Here is a 15196-nt window from a genome sequence, read left to right as displayed (position 1 = left end):
CGCCCTGTTTATCAAGCAGCGTCTTTGTACTCAATTACCTGTATTCATTTGAATGTATGTGGGGCTTCTATCGTAATGTGGTCCCGCAATATGTTATAGCTGGTGATTAGATTTGTATAGCTTTTGTAATCTTCATTTACCACTCCAAGATGGTGGGCCAATTTACACCACTCTTGGTTTCTGATGTGACTTCCGGTTTCCGGTGCACGCCGATCTCAGCTGTGCAGCGTTACGATATTCTCGCAGGCTAATTAAATGAGGCTGAGAATGGATGCATTCTCTACTGTCATTACTTCGCAGGAGGTATTCCCAGGTCAGATCTCAGCCCTATCAAGGTAAGGAGGCACATCGCGCCTCGTCATTATGACTTGTAGTCTATAGGCCACTTTTGCTTCTTAATCATTCATAGTACAAGTCTCATGGGGCAAGGCTGTGTTTTCATATCACGCACAGAGTTCATCGTCTTTCCAAAAAGGGGGCTGGAGATATTGCTCCTGCTCATTACATCTTAAGACTTACGTTTCTCATTATTGTTATAGTATGTAGTCATGAGATGGGTTTGATTATCCTCCTCGGATGGGGTGTTAATTTTAAATGTGTGCTAACACATGGGGACACATATTGTTTAAATCATCTTATCAGGGCGTTTGATGGTGCCACATCTTGACATTAATCTGGGGGTCAAGCGTTATACCTCGCCCCACGCGCCCCATCATGACATTGACAGCTTGTCTCTTGACTATTGGGACATTAGAAAGTATGTGGTTTAGAGGCATTGGTGTCTAACCACATGGGGCTCTGTGGAGCAGATTTTGTAATCACGATATGATTAACCCCACGGGTGCCACATAGGGTGGGATTTAAATATTGTCTCATCACTATACTTGCTGACTTGATGAAAGCAAGTCATTTGGCATATACCATTCATTTTTTTCTTTTCAAGGTTGGATCTGGTGATTGTTCTTTGTATTTTTGGCCCACAATATTGTGGTGAGACTGTTGGACTAACTTACGCTGGTGTTATTATTCTGCTGGCTTTTGTCTGCTTCTAAGAGAAGCATACATTGCCGTTTCAAAAAGTGAGTAACTCAAAAGCGCTATTTATAATAGATCCAGACGCATTGCTAGTTAGCCCTGCCAGTGGGGTCACATGGTCATATCATATTCCTTCTGTCCTTGTATAGCTCTTGTTGAAACGAACTCTTGCCATCCTGCTCGAAGCCCTTACCTACCACGGATGTATTTTGATCAAGTGTTTTATACTTATATATGTATATATATCTGTTAAATTCACGGCCCTGAAGAAGTCCACCTCTCTGGACGAAACGTGTCAGCTGTTCTTTTCAATCATTAGTGGTTCTTAACACATTTTGAATAAAAGAAGATATTTGAAGAAAAATACTATGGATACGGACCTGATAATTTGTTATGTGTCTGTTTTGTCTTTTTGCTAAGTGGTGCACCTTTGTGACTTTTTGAAATTGTTAAAATCCTGTATTGGATTGCACTGTGGCAGTAGGTGCATCAACAGTGTGCACACATAACTTGTGGGGGACTCCCACTATATGTATATTAACTAGGGATAGCGGGTCACGTGCTAGGTCCCTGCAGGGGCCATTGTCAAAGCTTGTTTAATTGCAAAACTTCATTTGTTTCCATGTCTGAGCTACACACATCAACAATGCCATAAGTCTATTTAGAGAGTGAAAAAGAACAGATTGCTTTGAGGACGGAAGCCTCATTGTAATTTCCAGCAAGAAAGATTAGAAATCTGTGGCTTTGTACTCAAGAAGAAATTCTGAGGTGCAGACCATTGAAGGGGAGGAGACCTTAATTAGCACAAGTTCCATATTAGTGGTTGGCAGAGCTGAACTGGCCTGAATTTGGTTGTATCCCAGAATATTATACACAGAAATATTGCCTTGCATAAATATTCTGTTCTCAGTATTGTTTATAAAAGTATTGTCTACTAGACAATGATTTTCTGTCATTAACTCCAATGTAGAGATTTTTTTGTAATCAGTTTTATAATACCATATCGGTGTCAGACTATATTCGCACAGCAATAATCTGGTACAATTACCTGAATTCTGACCCACAATTAAGGAATGGGACTTGTTTGATCACTATTATTTTTTTTTTTTAAATGCTGGTGAACTGGATTTACTGTTAAGGTTTTATTTCTGTTGTAATCCTTTTTATCTTTCCATCAATGCTAGTTTAGTGTGGGTTGTTTGAGACGATTTAAAACAGTGATATCCATGATTGAAAGTTTATGTCATATTATAAATTGAGGCCTCCCTGCGTTTTCCTTTGGGACGCCTCCCTTTTTATCCTTTTGTGATGGCCTTTAATGCATGCTTTGTCTGTTGATGTATATGATGCTTTTATATTTAAGTGGTTCAATTACAAATATGTAAACCGTGATAGTTACTAGAGCAACATAAATCACTAAGGTACTTTACTGCTGCCCCTGATGTAGCAAGTATATCTTCAAATATGTTATGACAATATTCTTGATTCAGGAAACTTACTGCTTAAAGTTGGTTTAAATATTTAAAACTATTTTAATAAAATCTAGATACATTCTTTTTTAGGTAATAAGGACATTTGCTGTCTCCTGCAAACATTTGATGAGTCCCTATAGAAAAGAAATCAATGTATTGAGTATTAGCTATTATCAAAATCTGTCTCTTGGTTAAGTGTGGTATAGGAAATATTCCCCATTCAGTCTTTTTTAGCAAGAATATACTCTTGTAGTTAACATACTTGCATATGAACAAACTATACCACAAAATCATTGTTTTCAGTTTGCTGAAACACGTTATCAATGTGAAATTGATTACTGCTAGAAAATGTAATAAGACAAGCATAAACTAGTGTCACAGTCAGATCAAGCAGACACCATCTCCCATAAACCCACTATCACCCATAAACGTAGGAAGAGTTAATCACTGTAAGGCTTCTTTTCTAGAAAATATTGTTATTGAGCTGAAAAGAAGTAAGGTTCAAATGTTATGCATAATAACATCCAGAAAACTAACTCATTGACATAGGTGGTGTTGCATTGATGTAGTAGTGGATTCATTCTATTATTTACTGTTATTCTCAAATATACTGTACTACTATACACAGTTCCATGACCCATCCATTTCTTTTCTCCAGGTTTCTCCAGGTTTCTCACAGATCTGCCTGCTCATTGTGCTGTTTCTCTGATAGCTCCGCCCTTGAAGCAAGCAAGAGACTGGCCTCTGGTGTGGGGTTTGAGGTTAGTAGCAAGGGGCTTAATTGTTGGGTTTGAGGATGTCCCTGTGTGGTCCACAGAGTTTATGAACCTGAGAGAGGTCAATGAACTCAACACAGGAACTTGATAAATTCTGTTACAGTGTCACTAGAGGTGGTCATGATTTAAGCCACAACTCTACAGCCTCATCCAGTTTCTCTTACATGGAATTGAGCTTGTAGTTGTGTCCAGGTCGCTCCCAAGCCAGGTAACTGTTCCTGAGCACCATGTCCTGCACTCATGCTGTCAACAGCCTCTCCAGCCTACACTCACAGTGGGAAACTATCATGAACAGTATTATTGTGCAGATATAGGAGCAAAAGAGAGGGTTCATACACATTCATTAATGACTTTCATACCTACTAATGAATAGCAAAACCTTTTTGACAATACTATGCAAAGAAAAATCATGCAGCGCCACAATGGAGAAGGAGACCTATGACTGCGAGAGAGTATTGAGACTTTGTCACACTTTGTAAAGGAACACAGTGTTTGTGAGATCCTATCAGTAGAGACTAATCAGGAAAGACTCAAAGGAGACAGAAATTAGGAGGGAACATCAAGATAACTCTGAGGTACATTGTGATCATTTTGGTATTATAGGTTGTTCTGTAACTGTTAATTATTCTTTAATTTTGCCTCATTGAAAATCTCTTCACATACTCTATACTAAGGGTTCTTACTGACACTCTGCATGAATAGCAGCCAGCTAGCTCTGAAAACCCAGGTATTTGAAGATGCATACTTAATGTGGAGTATTACTCCTAGTTATGCCCTGCAATATAGCAGATGTATGGTAGCATTCTGTCATGTATATGTATGTCCTTTGCTTGTCAACCTGTATTATCTCTGGGAGGTACAGCAGCCATACCTGAAAGACACAGTGGCCTTCAATACAACTTTAAGATGGACAAAGTATAACTGCAGGAGAATGTTCAGATGGACATGCCCAGCGTCTATCTCCTCTCTCAGCCCATTTCCCATTATCCTGGTCAGTGATGTCACTTCAGTCTGTGAACTCAGTGGGATAAATGCTACCCAGTGGGGAGCATGTTTCCCTTGAAACAAGGAAATTAAGACAGTTCATGCATGTCCCTGTGACTGATGCCTACTAAAATAATCATACTTTTAAGTGCTACGGTCTAGAACTGTTATTGAATCATGATAAGTAACAGTATTTATTAGACATAAATACTTTTATAATGTCTTAAGACAAGCTATGACTTTCAATTAGCTGTGCCTCACTATGCATGGTACACTGCTTGGAGGCCATCATTGTTGTAAAAATAACTTTACTATTTGTGGTATGTCCTAATAGTTTTTTGCATATAGAACTCACAGTTACTTACCAAAAGAGAACCTTCAGGTTCAACTATTAGCCCTATTGTTTCAATGAACATTATGTGAGGGTTTCATGGTAAAGGGTTTGGTTTCTTAGATTATGTAATATATAAAGTGCTGTCATCTTAAAAGCATTAGTGGTAGTACACAAATAATAAGTGGAGCTGGACTATGATATGCTATGTTTTGTCAATAAAATGTGTTATAGTGGGTGTAAATGCTGAAAGGTTTACAATGAAAAGAAACACAAAACATTGTTTTTTGGAACGTAAACAATCAATTATTGCAAGAAACACTGTAATAATATTACAAAACATGTAGGCATGTACAGTTGTACATGGATCTGTAAAAACTGCAAACATTCATTTCCAGGTTTTCAAATATGCACAGTTCTCAATATTTTACTTATCTCAGACAAATAAAGACTCCATACGGAATAAAAAATCAGATTATACATACCCTTAATATTTCTTCCACGCAACTGGAATCATTAGGAAGGGTGATCTAGATTAACAAAAACAGAACACTTAGTATTTTTAGAACTGATTGTGGTTAATAATAGATGACATATGATTACTAAGTTTTACCGTAAAACATAAGCATTCTTTAGTAAGGTACTCATCTTTTTATTTGGTTTATTTCATAAATCTCAGACAGTTGTATTCACAAAGATTTTTAGCTCCTAGGTTTATGGCATATTCATAGGCTTAGGTGTTGGAAAGGGATTACTGAAAGTTCACAAACATTTTAATTAGGCATTCCCACCAAACACAATCCCATAAGGTTATTTCTAAACAGGATACACTAAGGGCCATATTAGAGTGAGAATACTGCTGTAAATCAGTCATGTTCCTGCCCCATAAAAGCTGGCAGTATTCCCACTCTATTTAGTGTCAGAGGAAGTGTTGATGTCCACCGGTGTACACCACTGACATGCCTAGGGCCTCCTTATTACAGTGATGGCTGTCCCACCCTACTTATGGTGGGGCAACCATGACTCCTTTACCCTGTCAATTTCCATCATACGATGCATGGTGGGCATGGGCAGGGAAAATTCTGGTTGACCCACACAGAAAAGGCCAAACCTCCCTGTGCATCAGGCCATTTATTGTGTATACTGAGAAAACAAACTCCTCGTTTGAGGGTTTATTTTCTCAATACAAACAGTTTGCTGAGCGAATGCTTGAAACATGGTGCCCATTTGGCAAACCCTCAATGCTGTGCAGGGAGATTCCATCACTGCGTATATTTTTTATAAAGTGTTCTTTCCACTAAAGTGAGCAAAATCTTATTTCATCAGTAAATTAGATTTTATAATTAAGTGACAAAGACCTTAGATTAATGTATCTAGCAGTTTCCTAGGAAGAGATATGCTTAAAGTTTTGTTATTGTACTTAGAGGACTGTTTCAGGAGAATGTAGCCTAGCCCTATACATGGAAAATATGTTTTGGCATTCTGACCTTTTTATATATTAGGGGCCAGATGTATCAACATTACATTTTGTGAGTCTATAATAGTGAATTTTACTGATTCGCTATTATAGACTTGCAAAATGCAATGTATGTAGGAATCTGCTAATATTTTGCGATTCCTACACATTCCCTATTTGCGACTCGCAAATTGTGAGTCGCAAATAAGGAATGTCTTGCCATTCATTTCTATGGGCCAAGAGGCCCGTAGGAATGAATGAGAATTGCATGTGCAATTTGCGAGTGCCCAATAGGAACTCACAAATTAGCACGTAATTTCAAGGGTGCAAGGGTTCCTCAAGGACACCCTGTTGCACCCCTGAAATGTGCATGTGTGAACATGTGACACACATACATGCCCTAAGGGCATTTAAAGTTGCTGCCCTAAGGGCATGTATGTCTGCCACATGACACTTTGAAAAATGCTAAGTGAATTTTTCAAGGTAATCGCAAATTACCATTAACTTGAAGTTGGTGGTAATTTGCGAGTCCTTACAGCAATATCGCAATTTGTAATGACTACTAGAATAGCATTTAGGGAATCGCAAATTGCGATTCTCTAAATGCTTGTGCAAAATAGGGAATCACAAATTTTGTGATTCCTTATTTTGCAAGTAGGGTTTTTCATTCCTACATTCTGCGAATTTCAGCATTTGCATTCGCAATTTAGCTTGATACATCTGTCCCTAAGTGTTCTGCCCAGGAGGGTAGAACGTTCACACTTTAGGAATTACTTAATATGTAAAAATAGGATTCCGTACATGGTAAGGACACTTTTCCTATCACATGTCACTACAGTGTATTTGCACTGCAGCGCAGCAAAAGCAAAGTGGTGCTCATGGCAACTATGTATATTTGTCATATATATGTTTGTGGTATAAGAGTCCACTGCAGTCTGCATGTGACATTTAACAGCAATGCCAAAAGTTATATTTTCTCCTCTATATACCAAGGCTTGACAGGAAAGTTAATCTGACAAATAGGGTGAAATCAGCTTTAAGAGTAACATTTTTGAACCAGAGCAGTGGATAGCAGCTGCACAGTGCAAAGAGTCATGATACCAGCTAAAGCAGAGCCACAAAAAAGGTGAACTGTCAAGGTGAGTCTGCAGAAAATTGTCTACACCAGGTACATCTTTATTTGAATTCTTCTGAGTAAAACATACATTCAATCCAGCAGGTCCAAAGTTCTAGGCCCTAACACATTTTTGGTGCACACATTTGTCTTGTATGAGGTCTCAGGACAGAGTACAGTTGGAGCAAATGAGTGTGGTACATAGAACTGTGGAGAGGAGGCTGAAAACTGGGTTTATTTAAAATGTATTACATTTTAAAAAGTTAATTATTCAAGTGAATGATGATTGTTAATAACATTGTAATTGTTATTATGACTGTCAAATTATTGTTAATTAATATTAAGTAATTAAATTAATAGTTAATTGCTTTTTGATTTCAGTAATTTGATGTAGAATAGAGTTCTTATTGTGGATAATAATGTTGGACTCACCAAACCAAGGAAAACTTCATGAGTAGGGCTTCCACTAATCCACGAGGGGTGATGGATTTTGGAGAAGAAACATATGAGAAAGTAACAAACATTCACAAAGACAATAGGTCTCTCCTTAAAAAGGCTAAGCTATTGACTTTGGAAATGCTTTTTGAGAGACTACATTGGCATAGCACAAAATAAAAACAGGGAGAGAGAGAAAAAGAAGACACATCCACTTCTATGGAGTGCTGTAAATAGTTTTTTTTTAAAGTGTTTCCTGCGGTATGCTGTGGAATAATAGCACTCATCCCATCAGAACACTGTAAAAAACCTAAATGCTCTTGGGTAGGACAACACAAAAATAAGGAAGAAAGTCATAGAATCAAAAGCAAAACAATGAGAAAAAGACGTCAGTCATGATCAAGGACTGACATAAAGCCCACTCTAATTAAATGTCATGTATTGGAAAAACAAGGTCTGGTGTGCATATTACCAACTTTGTGAGTTGTTCAGTATTTTTCAAACATTTTTAGTTCAGTCCAACCCTTTAACCATTAGGAGATTTACTCCTGTGAAGGTTAAGAACAAATCCTGTCCAGAAAAAAAAGTGCAATGAACACCCCCAAAATTGGTGGGTGTGGTAGGGAAGGTAGTTAACAATGGAGAATGTTTAGGAGAAAAAAACGTAGAACTACAGCCCTACTAAAGCATAGTCACTATCTACAATTATGGACGCAAATGCAAACTCACAAATGGTTCCCATTAGTACTTCTTGAAAGCTGCATCTATCACACTTAGTACTCTGGAAAGCTACGTGAATTAATAAAATAAAAAAAATCAACAAATCCTTGAAAATGGACCTAAAATTGCTAACAGATAAAGGCACTTGGGGCCTATTTGGGTGCTGAAGTAAAATTAGTAGATTGAAATGTTGAACGCTCCATTGAAGACAATGGAGTGCTCCGATCTGCTAATGGCTGGTAGAAGCCCAGAGCATCAACATTCCAATGTTTATTTACAGCTGTTGCTGTGAACAAAGGCCTCATGGAGCCTGAGGGGATTTCAACCTTTGTTTTACAAATTAGAACATTCTACCCTCTAACGGAGGAATGTTCTAATAGGCTCAGTAGTGAGCTCTTCTGGCAATAAAAAAAAACCGCTCCCATGTTAAAGGCTCTCGTCTTCAGCTCGGGCCTTTAACGCTGGAGCGGGCCTTTAATAGTGGGTAGAGACAGCTATATCAATCTCTAAGATTATATTAGAACATTGGAATGTTAAGCACTCCATCGAAGACAATGGAGCGGTCTGGGCTTCTAATGGCTGGTAGATGTCGGTGCATCAACATTCCAATGTTTGTTAACATCTGTTGCTGTGAACAAAGCCCACACAGGGCCCAAGGGGATTTCAACACCCTCAGGCTCCATGAGCCCTTTGTTTTACAAATTAGAGCATCCTGTTCTCTAGGGGTGGAATGTTCTAATAGCCTTAGGGCCCTCCATAGTGGCCTCTACCACCATTAAAGGCAAGCTCCCTTGTTAAATGCCCTTGCCTTCGGCTAAGGCCTTTAACATTGGAGCGGGCCTTTAATAGCCGCTAGAACCTGCTACGTCGAGCTCTAAGGCTATATTATCTGCTTTCTGGACAAAATACTCACACAGCTTTATTTATTTTTTTAATTCTCAACTTGCACTTCCTTACTGTTGAAAATAAACTGAAAACACAACCTGCACCTGGAAAGAGAATTAGTGCTACAGAGGGCGTTTTGGTGCATTAAATGCACGCAGGTGTGCTAGATGTATAAAGTAAATAAGTAGTCAATACACCTAATTAAACAAAACGTTAGAGCCCTAATCAGTAATGGCACTATCCAGCGAGTGTTTCGGTTATTATTATAGAAATGTCTGGCATTCCTGTTACACAATCTGTTACATAAACTTACATAAACGTCTCGGATTTCCAACAAACTAAGAACAATTGCACAGTTATATTGTTTTCTGACAAGTACAAATAACTGCATTAACAGAAGCCTCATGCTGCATGTGTTCATGTTATTGTGCTCGAGTAAAGTCTATGGGCCGATTAGGAGTTTGGGGGGGATGTGTCGGGTCCGCACTGCTAAACCCGTGGTGAGGCCATCTGCCAGATTAGGAGTTGCCACTAAAACAGGCACTAAAATGGGAGAGCCAAAAGACTGAAAGGAACAGGTGTGCATGCACACAGGAGGGAATATATTGGGTCACCCTGTGTGTATCCACAGGGCACAAAGGCACCTGTTCTTTTTCCTCCAGAGTTTACATGGAGGAGGAACTGCCATGTAAACCCTGGTGGAGAGGAAACTCCTAATATGGTTGGTGGAACCGCGGCGGTCCTGCCAAGCATATTGATGCCCAATACTGCCCCAACACCGCCAGGGAATGGGGGTTACCTGGCTGCTGAAGCAGGGCGGGCAGTGGTGGTCTGACCAACCAACTCCAAATTGAGAAATGGGGAGACCGCCACGCCCCTGTGAGTCTGGCGGTCAGAGGACCGCCAGACTTGTATTCATCCCCAAGGGGAGCAGCTCCAGTGATGGTCAGGCAGCTTACGACTGATATTGACAAGCCAACCAATTAATCTTTGTTAAGGCAGACCAGTTTAATGATTTGTTTTTGTTCTTTTTAGATCAGTTGATTTTAGGTCCTGCAACATAAAAGCAGCAAATAGTACTGATCTGGAGTAAAGGACATGATACAAGCAGAACTCCCAGGGCATGTGTTGACTTGCAAGGCTCTTCCGTCGGAAGTCTCTGGTCTACAAATCGAGCCTGGTCATTTTGGGATTGTGGCAAACCACGCAACAAACTCCTAGTTTAATTGATGCAAAAACAGTGCACTGAAGTTAGTACATCACATTTCACTGAAAAACACTGGCGTTCTTTCAGGAAGCCAAGTGTTAAAGCCATAAAAAAACGAATGCCATAACCTACTGGACATTCTACAGAATTAGAAGATATGGCATAGGTGTAGAACTTTACAATTTTGGGGAATGTGTAAAAATAAAATATTACTTTGCTTATCTATTTATTACAATTTATTAGGATAGCTAAACATTACTAAGATAGCTGTGTGTGTGATAGCTACACATTTCTTGACCAGACTGACATCTGGTAGTTGAAGGTACTGAGCAAGAAAAATTGTGTTGAACATGATGGGACTAACTTGTGTCTGAGGTAATTTCAGTTTAACATGCTACAGTTTGACAACAGAGGTGTTTCATCAGCCATGTGTGTTGATATAGATTGTAAACCACTACAGTTTGTATGCCAAAGGGGGTGAAGTTCTTGTTTTGCCATCTTGGGAAAAAGGAACCAGATGAATATTAATAAAGAATAATGACAAATCCATCAAAGCTGATTAAGAGCAACTCTTGGAGCACAGTCTAGGACATTTCAACTTCATTGCACACTTCCTACATCAGCAACAGCTTCATAGATTTCCGCACACACAAAGGATGGACTAAGCAACTACTGTGTAAATGTGAAGACCATATTCTGCAACATCCTCGTGCAGTACCTGCTCATGCTAGGAACCCATTCATCATTTCCAGAATTCTTCATTTTTAGAACTGGTTGTGGATCCTGCATTAGTCATCACTGTGACCACTTTCCTCTTTAAGGTACTACCCACAATGAAGACAGGTTGACGTGATGATGATTCGGTTCAGCTGGCAACATGTTTACTACCTGTTAGTCACCGTGAGGTTCCCTGTAGGCTTTTGTCACACTGGACACTCCAATACCACACTTTGAGATTTTCTTGAATATATTCTTATCACCATGGACTATCTAGAACTTTAATATTCATTAGTAGATATAGGACCCCTTTGGGCAGTTAACCTAATATTGTTCTGGTTGGAGACAAGTTCTTCAGATCTGGCCCTAATGAGAATTATATTTACTTATCGTTTATGGAGCTTCCATTATCAGGATATTTTTTGTATCTCTCTTGAAATGTATCCTCGACACACCATGTTTATTTAATACATGATGAAACCTTGATCTCAGCGAAGCTACCAAAGGATTTGCCAAGAAGAACAAAAAGAACTAGGTCGAGATAAAGTGCAAATTCAGGTGTAGTACACTGATGTATTTTAATCTCTCGTCTACTCTCTTTCTTCCCCTTCTACGAGAACCATTAGCTCCTCACAAGCATGGTGTCAAGTGTACTGACCACTCATCGAAAATGAAAAGCAAACATAGCAGTTAAAGTTGGACTGACGAGGTTTTCTACAATGAATTGCAACCCACTTCTTTCTGATGTGTGTTATATAAACCCACAAAATAAATAACACAATAATTTAAACAAAAATAGAAACTGTTAATTGTCACTTTAATTGAACGTAAGTGAGCCTGTTTAACATGACCAGTAGTAGTGAGTGCTAACTTTAGTAAGACATTAAATTATGGCAGACTCAATTAGAAAGAAAAAACATAATTAACCCCAAATAGAATGTCCATAAATTCCTAATGGTGATTTTAAGCACACTAAGATTTCTAATACTCTGTTTGCATTCCCGTTTATCCAATAACACAGAAGCTGATACCGTTCGGCCTTTAAATGACACCATTAAGTGTAATGGCATGCTTTATTTGGCAGCACCTCCTTTCAAATACAATAAAACGCAATTCATTTGCATGCTGTGAAATGTTTCTCTCAATTGTTTGTAAAAACATTTCATTCTTGTGAAACCTTTGATAGAACTAGAAGCAGGAGGAAAAGAGAGGAGTCTGATTTTGTATCTGGTTAGAATTTTTCGTTGTTCGCATGTTCTTTTTTTTTTAGAAGCCCCATTTTTAGATAATTCCAAAAACAGATATGTTGACGAACATGTTTTACTAAGATGACATAGGTATTATACTTGCCATGTTATTGTTGCAAAACAACCCCCTTTGCAGCTGCCAGCAACAGGAACATTGCACATGTACTGAACCAGCAACACGTCCATGCACCTCCCTGAGACTTTGCACTTACATGGCTAGAAGGCAGCAGACTAATTGTATATGCACTCAGCGTGCACTCACATGACCTACTCTCAAATAAACTGCAGGATGGACCACTTTCAGGCAAAATGGGTCTGTTGCCAGGACAGTGAGATAATTGCAGCATCCTCTTAGTACACTGCGTTCAGCTGAACTGCTGAGCCATTCTAACATGCACACCGCCCATTAGGATTCTTCCATTGCTGTGGCAGAAGTGACAAAGGATGGCAATTAGGGGACGGCAACCATTGTTTTATTCAGGCACAATGTGAGACATTTTAGTGACCTGTCTATTATTAGGCTCAAGTGCTGTATCGTGGTCATAGGTCACCTACTCCTAAATATGTATTAACACAAAAAGCAAGAGGGACCAAGAACTCAGGAAGTCATTGAAATACATGTAAATGTTTTATGTGCTATAGGCTGAAACTCACTCATTCTCTGTGACTCACTACGAGTGCTGATGCATTTTTAGGACATATGTAATATTTACGAATAATTGGAGATAGGGGTACGAGCACAAAGGTATACTCCGTTGATAGCAGTAACTCTTTGGTAGTCATGTGACTCAAGGGACTACATGTGTGCAGCACATAAAATGTAGATGTCTTGTTAAATTTATAATATAAATACAACAATATCTCAGCCGGATTCATTAAGACTGATTATATTTGTATGTACAAGACATTACAACAAAAGAACAAAAGGCGAGAGACTTCAAGATATTTGCTAAATGTGCCCGTGGGCATCATCTATTTATAAGACCAAAAAATACACACAACAGTTGTGACAGCACTGTTAGGCATAAATGCGAAGGCAACCCTAAAGAAAAGTGCACATAGTGCTCGTGACAGAAAGTAACGGCGCAAGTGACAACGTGAAAGAACACCACAGCGCAAGGCGCAAGAGAACCGTGATGTAGGTTAAATACAAAATATATACAAGATAAAAAGGTTCACACAGAAATTATTTCAGATACATCGATTGTCATTTTCAATGTTTTGGAGAACCAAAGTTCAAGGTGCGTCTGAAGTGTTTTAGCTGGTGGGCAAGGGTCGACAGCGTTTCGATCCTGTTAAATTAGGATCATCTTCAGGACCTGGGTGGCCTATTTGATGAGTGCTGATGCACGTAAAAATTTGTGCTAGCGCAGAAAAGGGGGGACTCGCTGTAATAGTCAAATTAATATTAGGCAGGGCGTCAGAAATGAGCATCTAGACGGAATCGGCTGGAGACGACAATCGAGGGAAGGGAAGAGTCGGTTGCAGGGATACAACCCTGATCGATTCTGTCAAGGTTCAGGAAGATACCTCGTAGTGGAAGGGAGAGATTTCGATTCTGGATTAAATTCAAGGCTTGTGAATCGCCGGGATGCCACGATCGTGTGCAAAATGCAGCTGGTGTCTTAAATTTATAAACACACTGTACAACTTCAATGGTGAATGCCCAAGGTGAAAGACACCTGCACAAGTATAATGCAGAACTGAATAAGACATGCGCACAGGAAAGGTTCTCGGACAATGAAAGGCAATTGTCAGAATGACATTTTAGGCAGGGGTTGTTACGCCTTTTTACGCATGTATAGTGTATTTTTTCTAGTATTCTGTTTCCATGGTTTACTTGCTTAGGTGTGTTCTGGATTGGTAATTCTCCAGGGGGAGTGAGGAAGGAGAGGGTGAACTGATTTTCTGGGTCCAAGGGAGGCTCTCAGTGAGTGACTAAACTAAGTTAAATATTCCTAAAGTGTGCTTTGTTGTACTTTATACTGCCATGTGTGTTTCCAGACCTGAAAGGCTCATACCTTTTCTTTGAGGGACTCCAATGCCTTGAAGAGGCTTCTATGCTATTCACTGGAGAGAAAAGATGACAATGACCTTTGCTTGAGCTATTAGCCACATCCATATCCGAGACTTATATTTGAATCTGTGATGGTTGATCTGCGCCTGATTGTGATGACCTGGTCGAATGTGAACTGTGGGTCATTGTTTAAGTTCACACTTCCTTACTGGCCAGTTCTCTGCATGTTGCCGATTATAGGAAATTGATGTTGATGTTGATGACGGAAGAGGTGTGGCACCGTGGCCAGGGCGACTACCTCCAGAATCTGAGGATCGTGGTTCGATCCCCAGCACCGGTGGCAGATTAGCCCAGCACCATGTGACTCTGGGCAATAGCTTGCTTAATCTTCCCGACGGACCCCAGCGCCTAGAGACCCTTACGGGTGATTGTTCGCGCTTTACAAATGTGGATTATTATTATGTAAATGGGACAATGCTCAGCTGGTTTATGTGTGAGGAAATACATATGACTGTACCATTATTTGATGTGCATTTTGAGGTTGCTATGAAACCTATAGAACAGCTTGTGTCTCTGAATAGTGCACCTTATTTATATTGCCACTCACTTTGTGTGTTGTGTAAAAATGGTATAGTGCAGCTACTGTTTGACTAGTCAGCTATAACTCTGCCCATCATAGGCTTATCTGTACTGTGAAACTGGGAAGGAGTTTGCTAGTCGGCCGTGGCTCCTTACATGTGTTCAAAGAGTCATGTTCTTCAGTTGATGCTGTTGCTTTACTTTGTTTTGGAAATTGGTAT

The 15196-nt window shown here is 39.4% G+C and overlaps 1 protein-coding gene across 2 annotated transcripts in view; it reads right to left on the bottom strand.

Moving 5' to 3' along the window:
- The window catches only part of AFF2 (ALF transcription elongation factor 2), an 855266-nt gene that overhangs the window by 463888 nt on the left and 376182 nt on the right, over nt 1-15196 (bottom strand). For both annotated transcript variants that reach the window (XM_085608002.1, XM_085608001.1), the window contains exon 4: nt 5084-5128. In XM_085608002.1, the coding sequence (XP_085464128.1) occupies nt 5084-5128 (45 nt within the window). The remainder of the gene's footprint in view (nt 1-5083; nt 5129-15196) is intronic.

Source organism: Triturus cristatus, chromosome 5_2, assembly GCF_964204655.1.
Source record: "Triturus cristatus chromosome 5_2, aTriCri1.1, whole genome shotgun sequence".
In the NCBI taxonomy this organism is placed as follows: Eukaryota; Metazoa; Chordata; class Amphibia; order Caudata; family Salamandridae; genus Triturus; species Triturus cristatus.
This window is presented reverse-complemented; position numbering and strand designations above follow the sequence as displayed.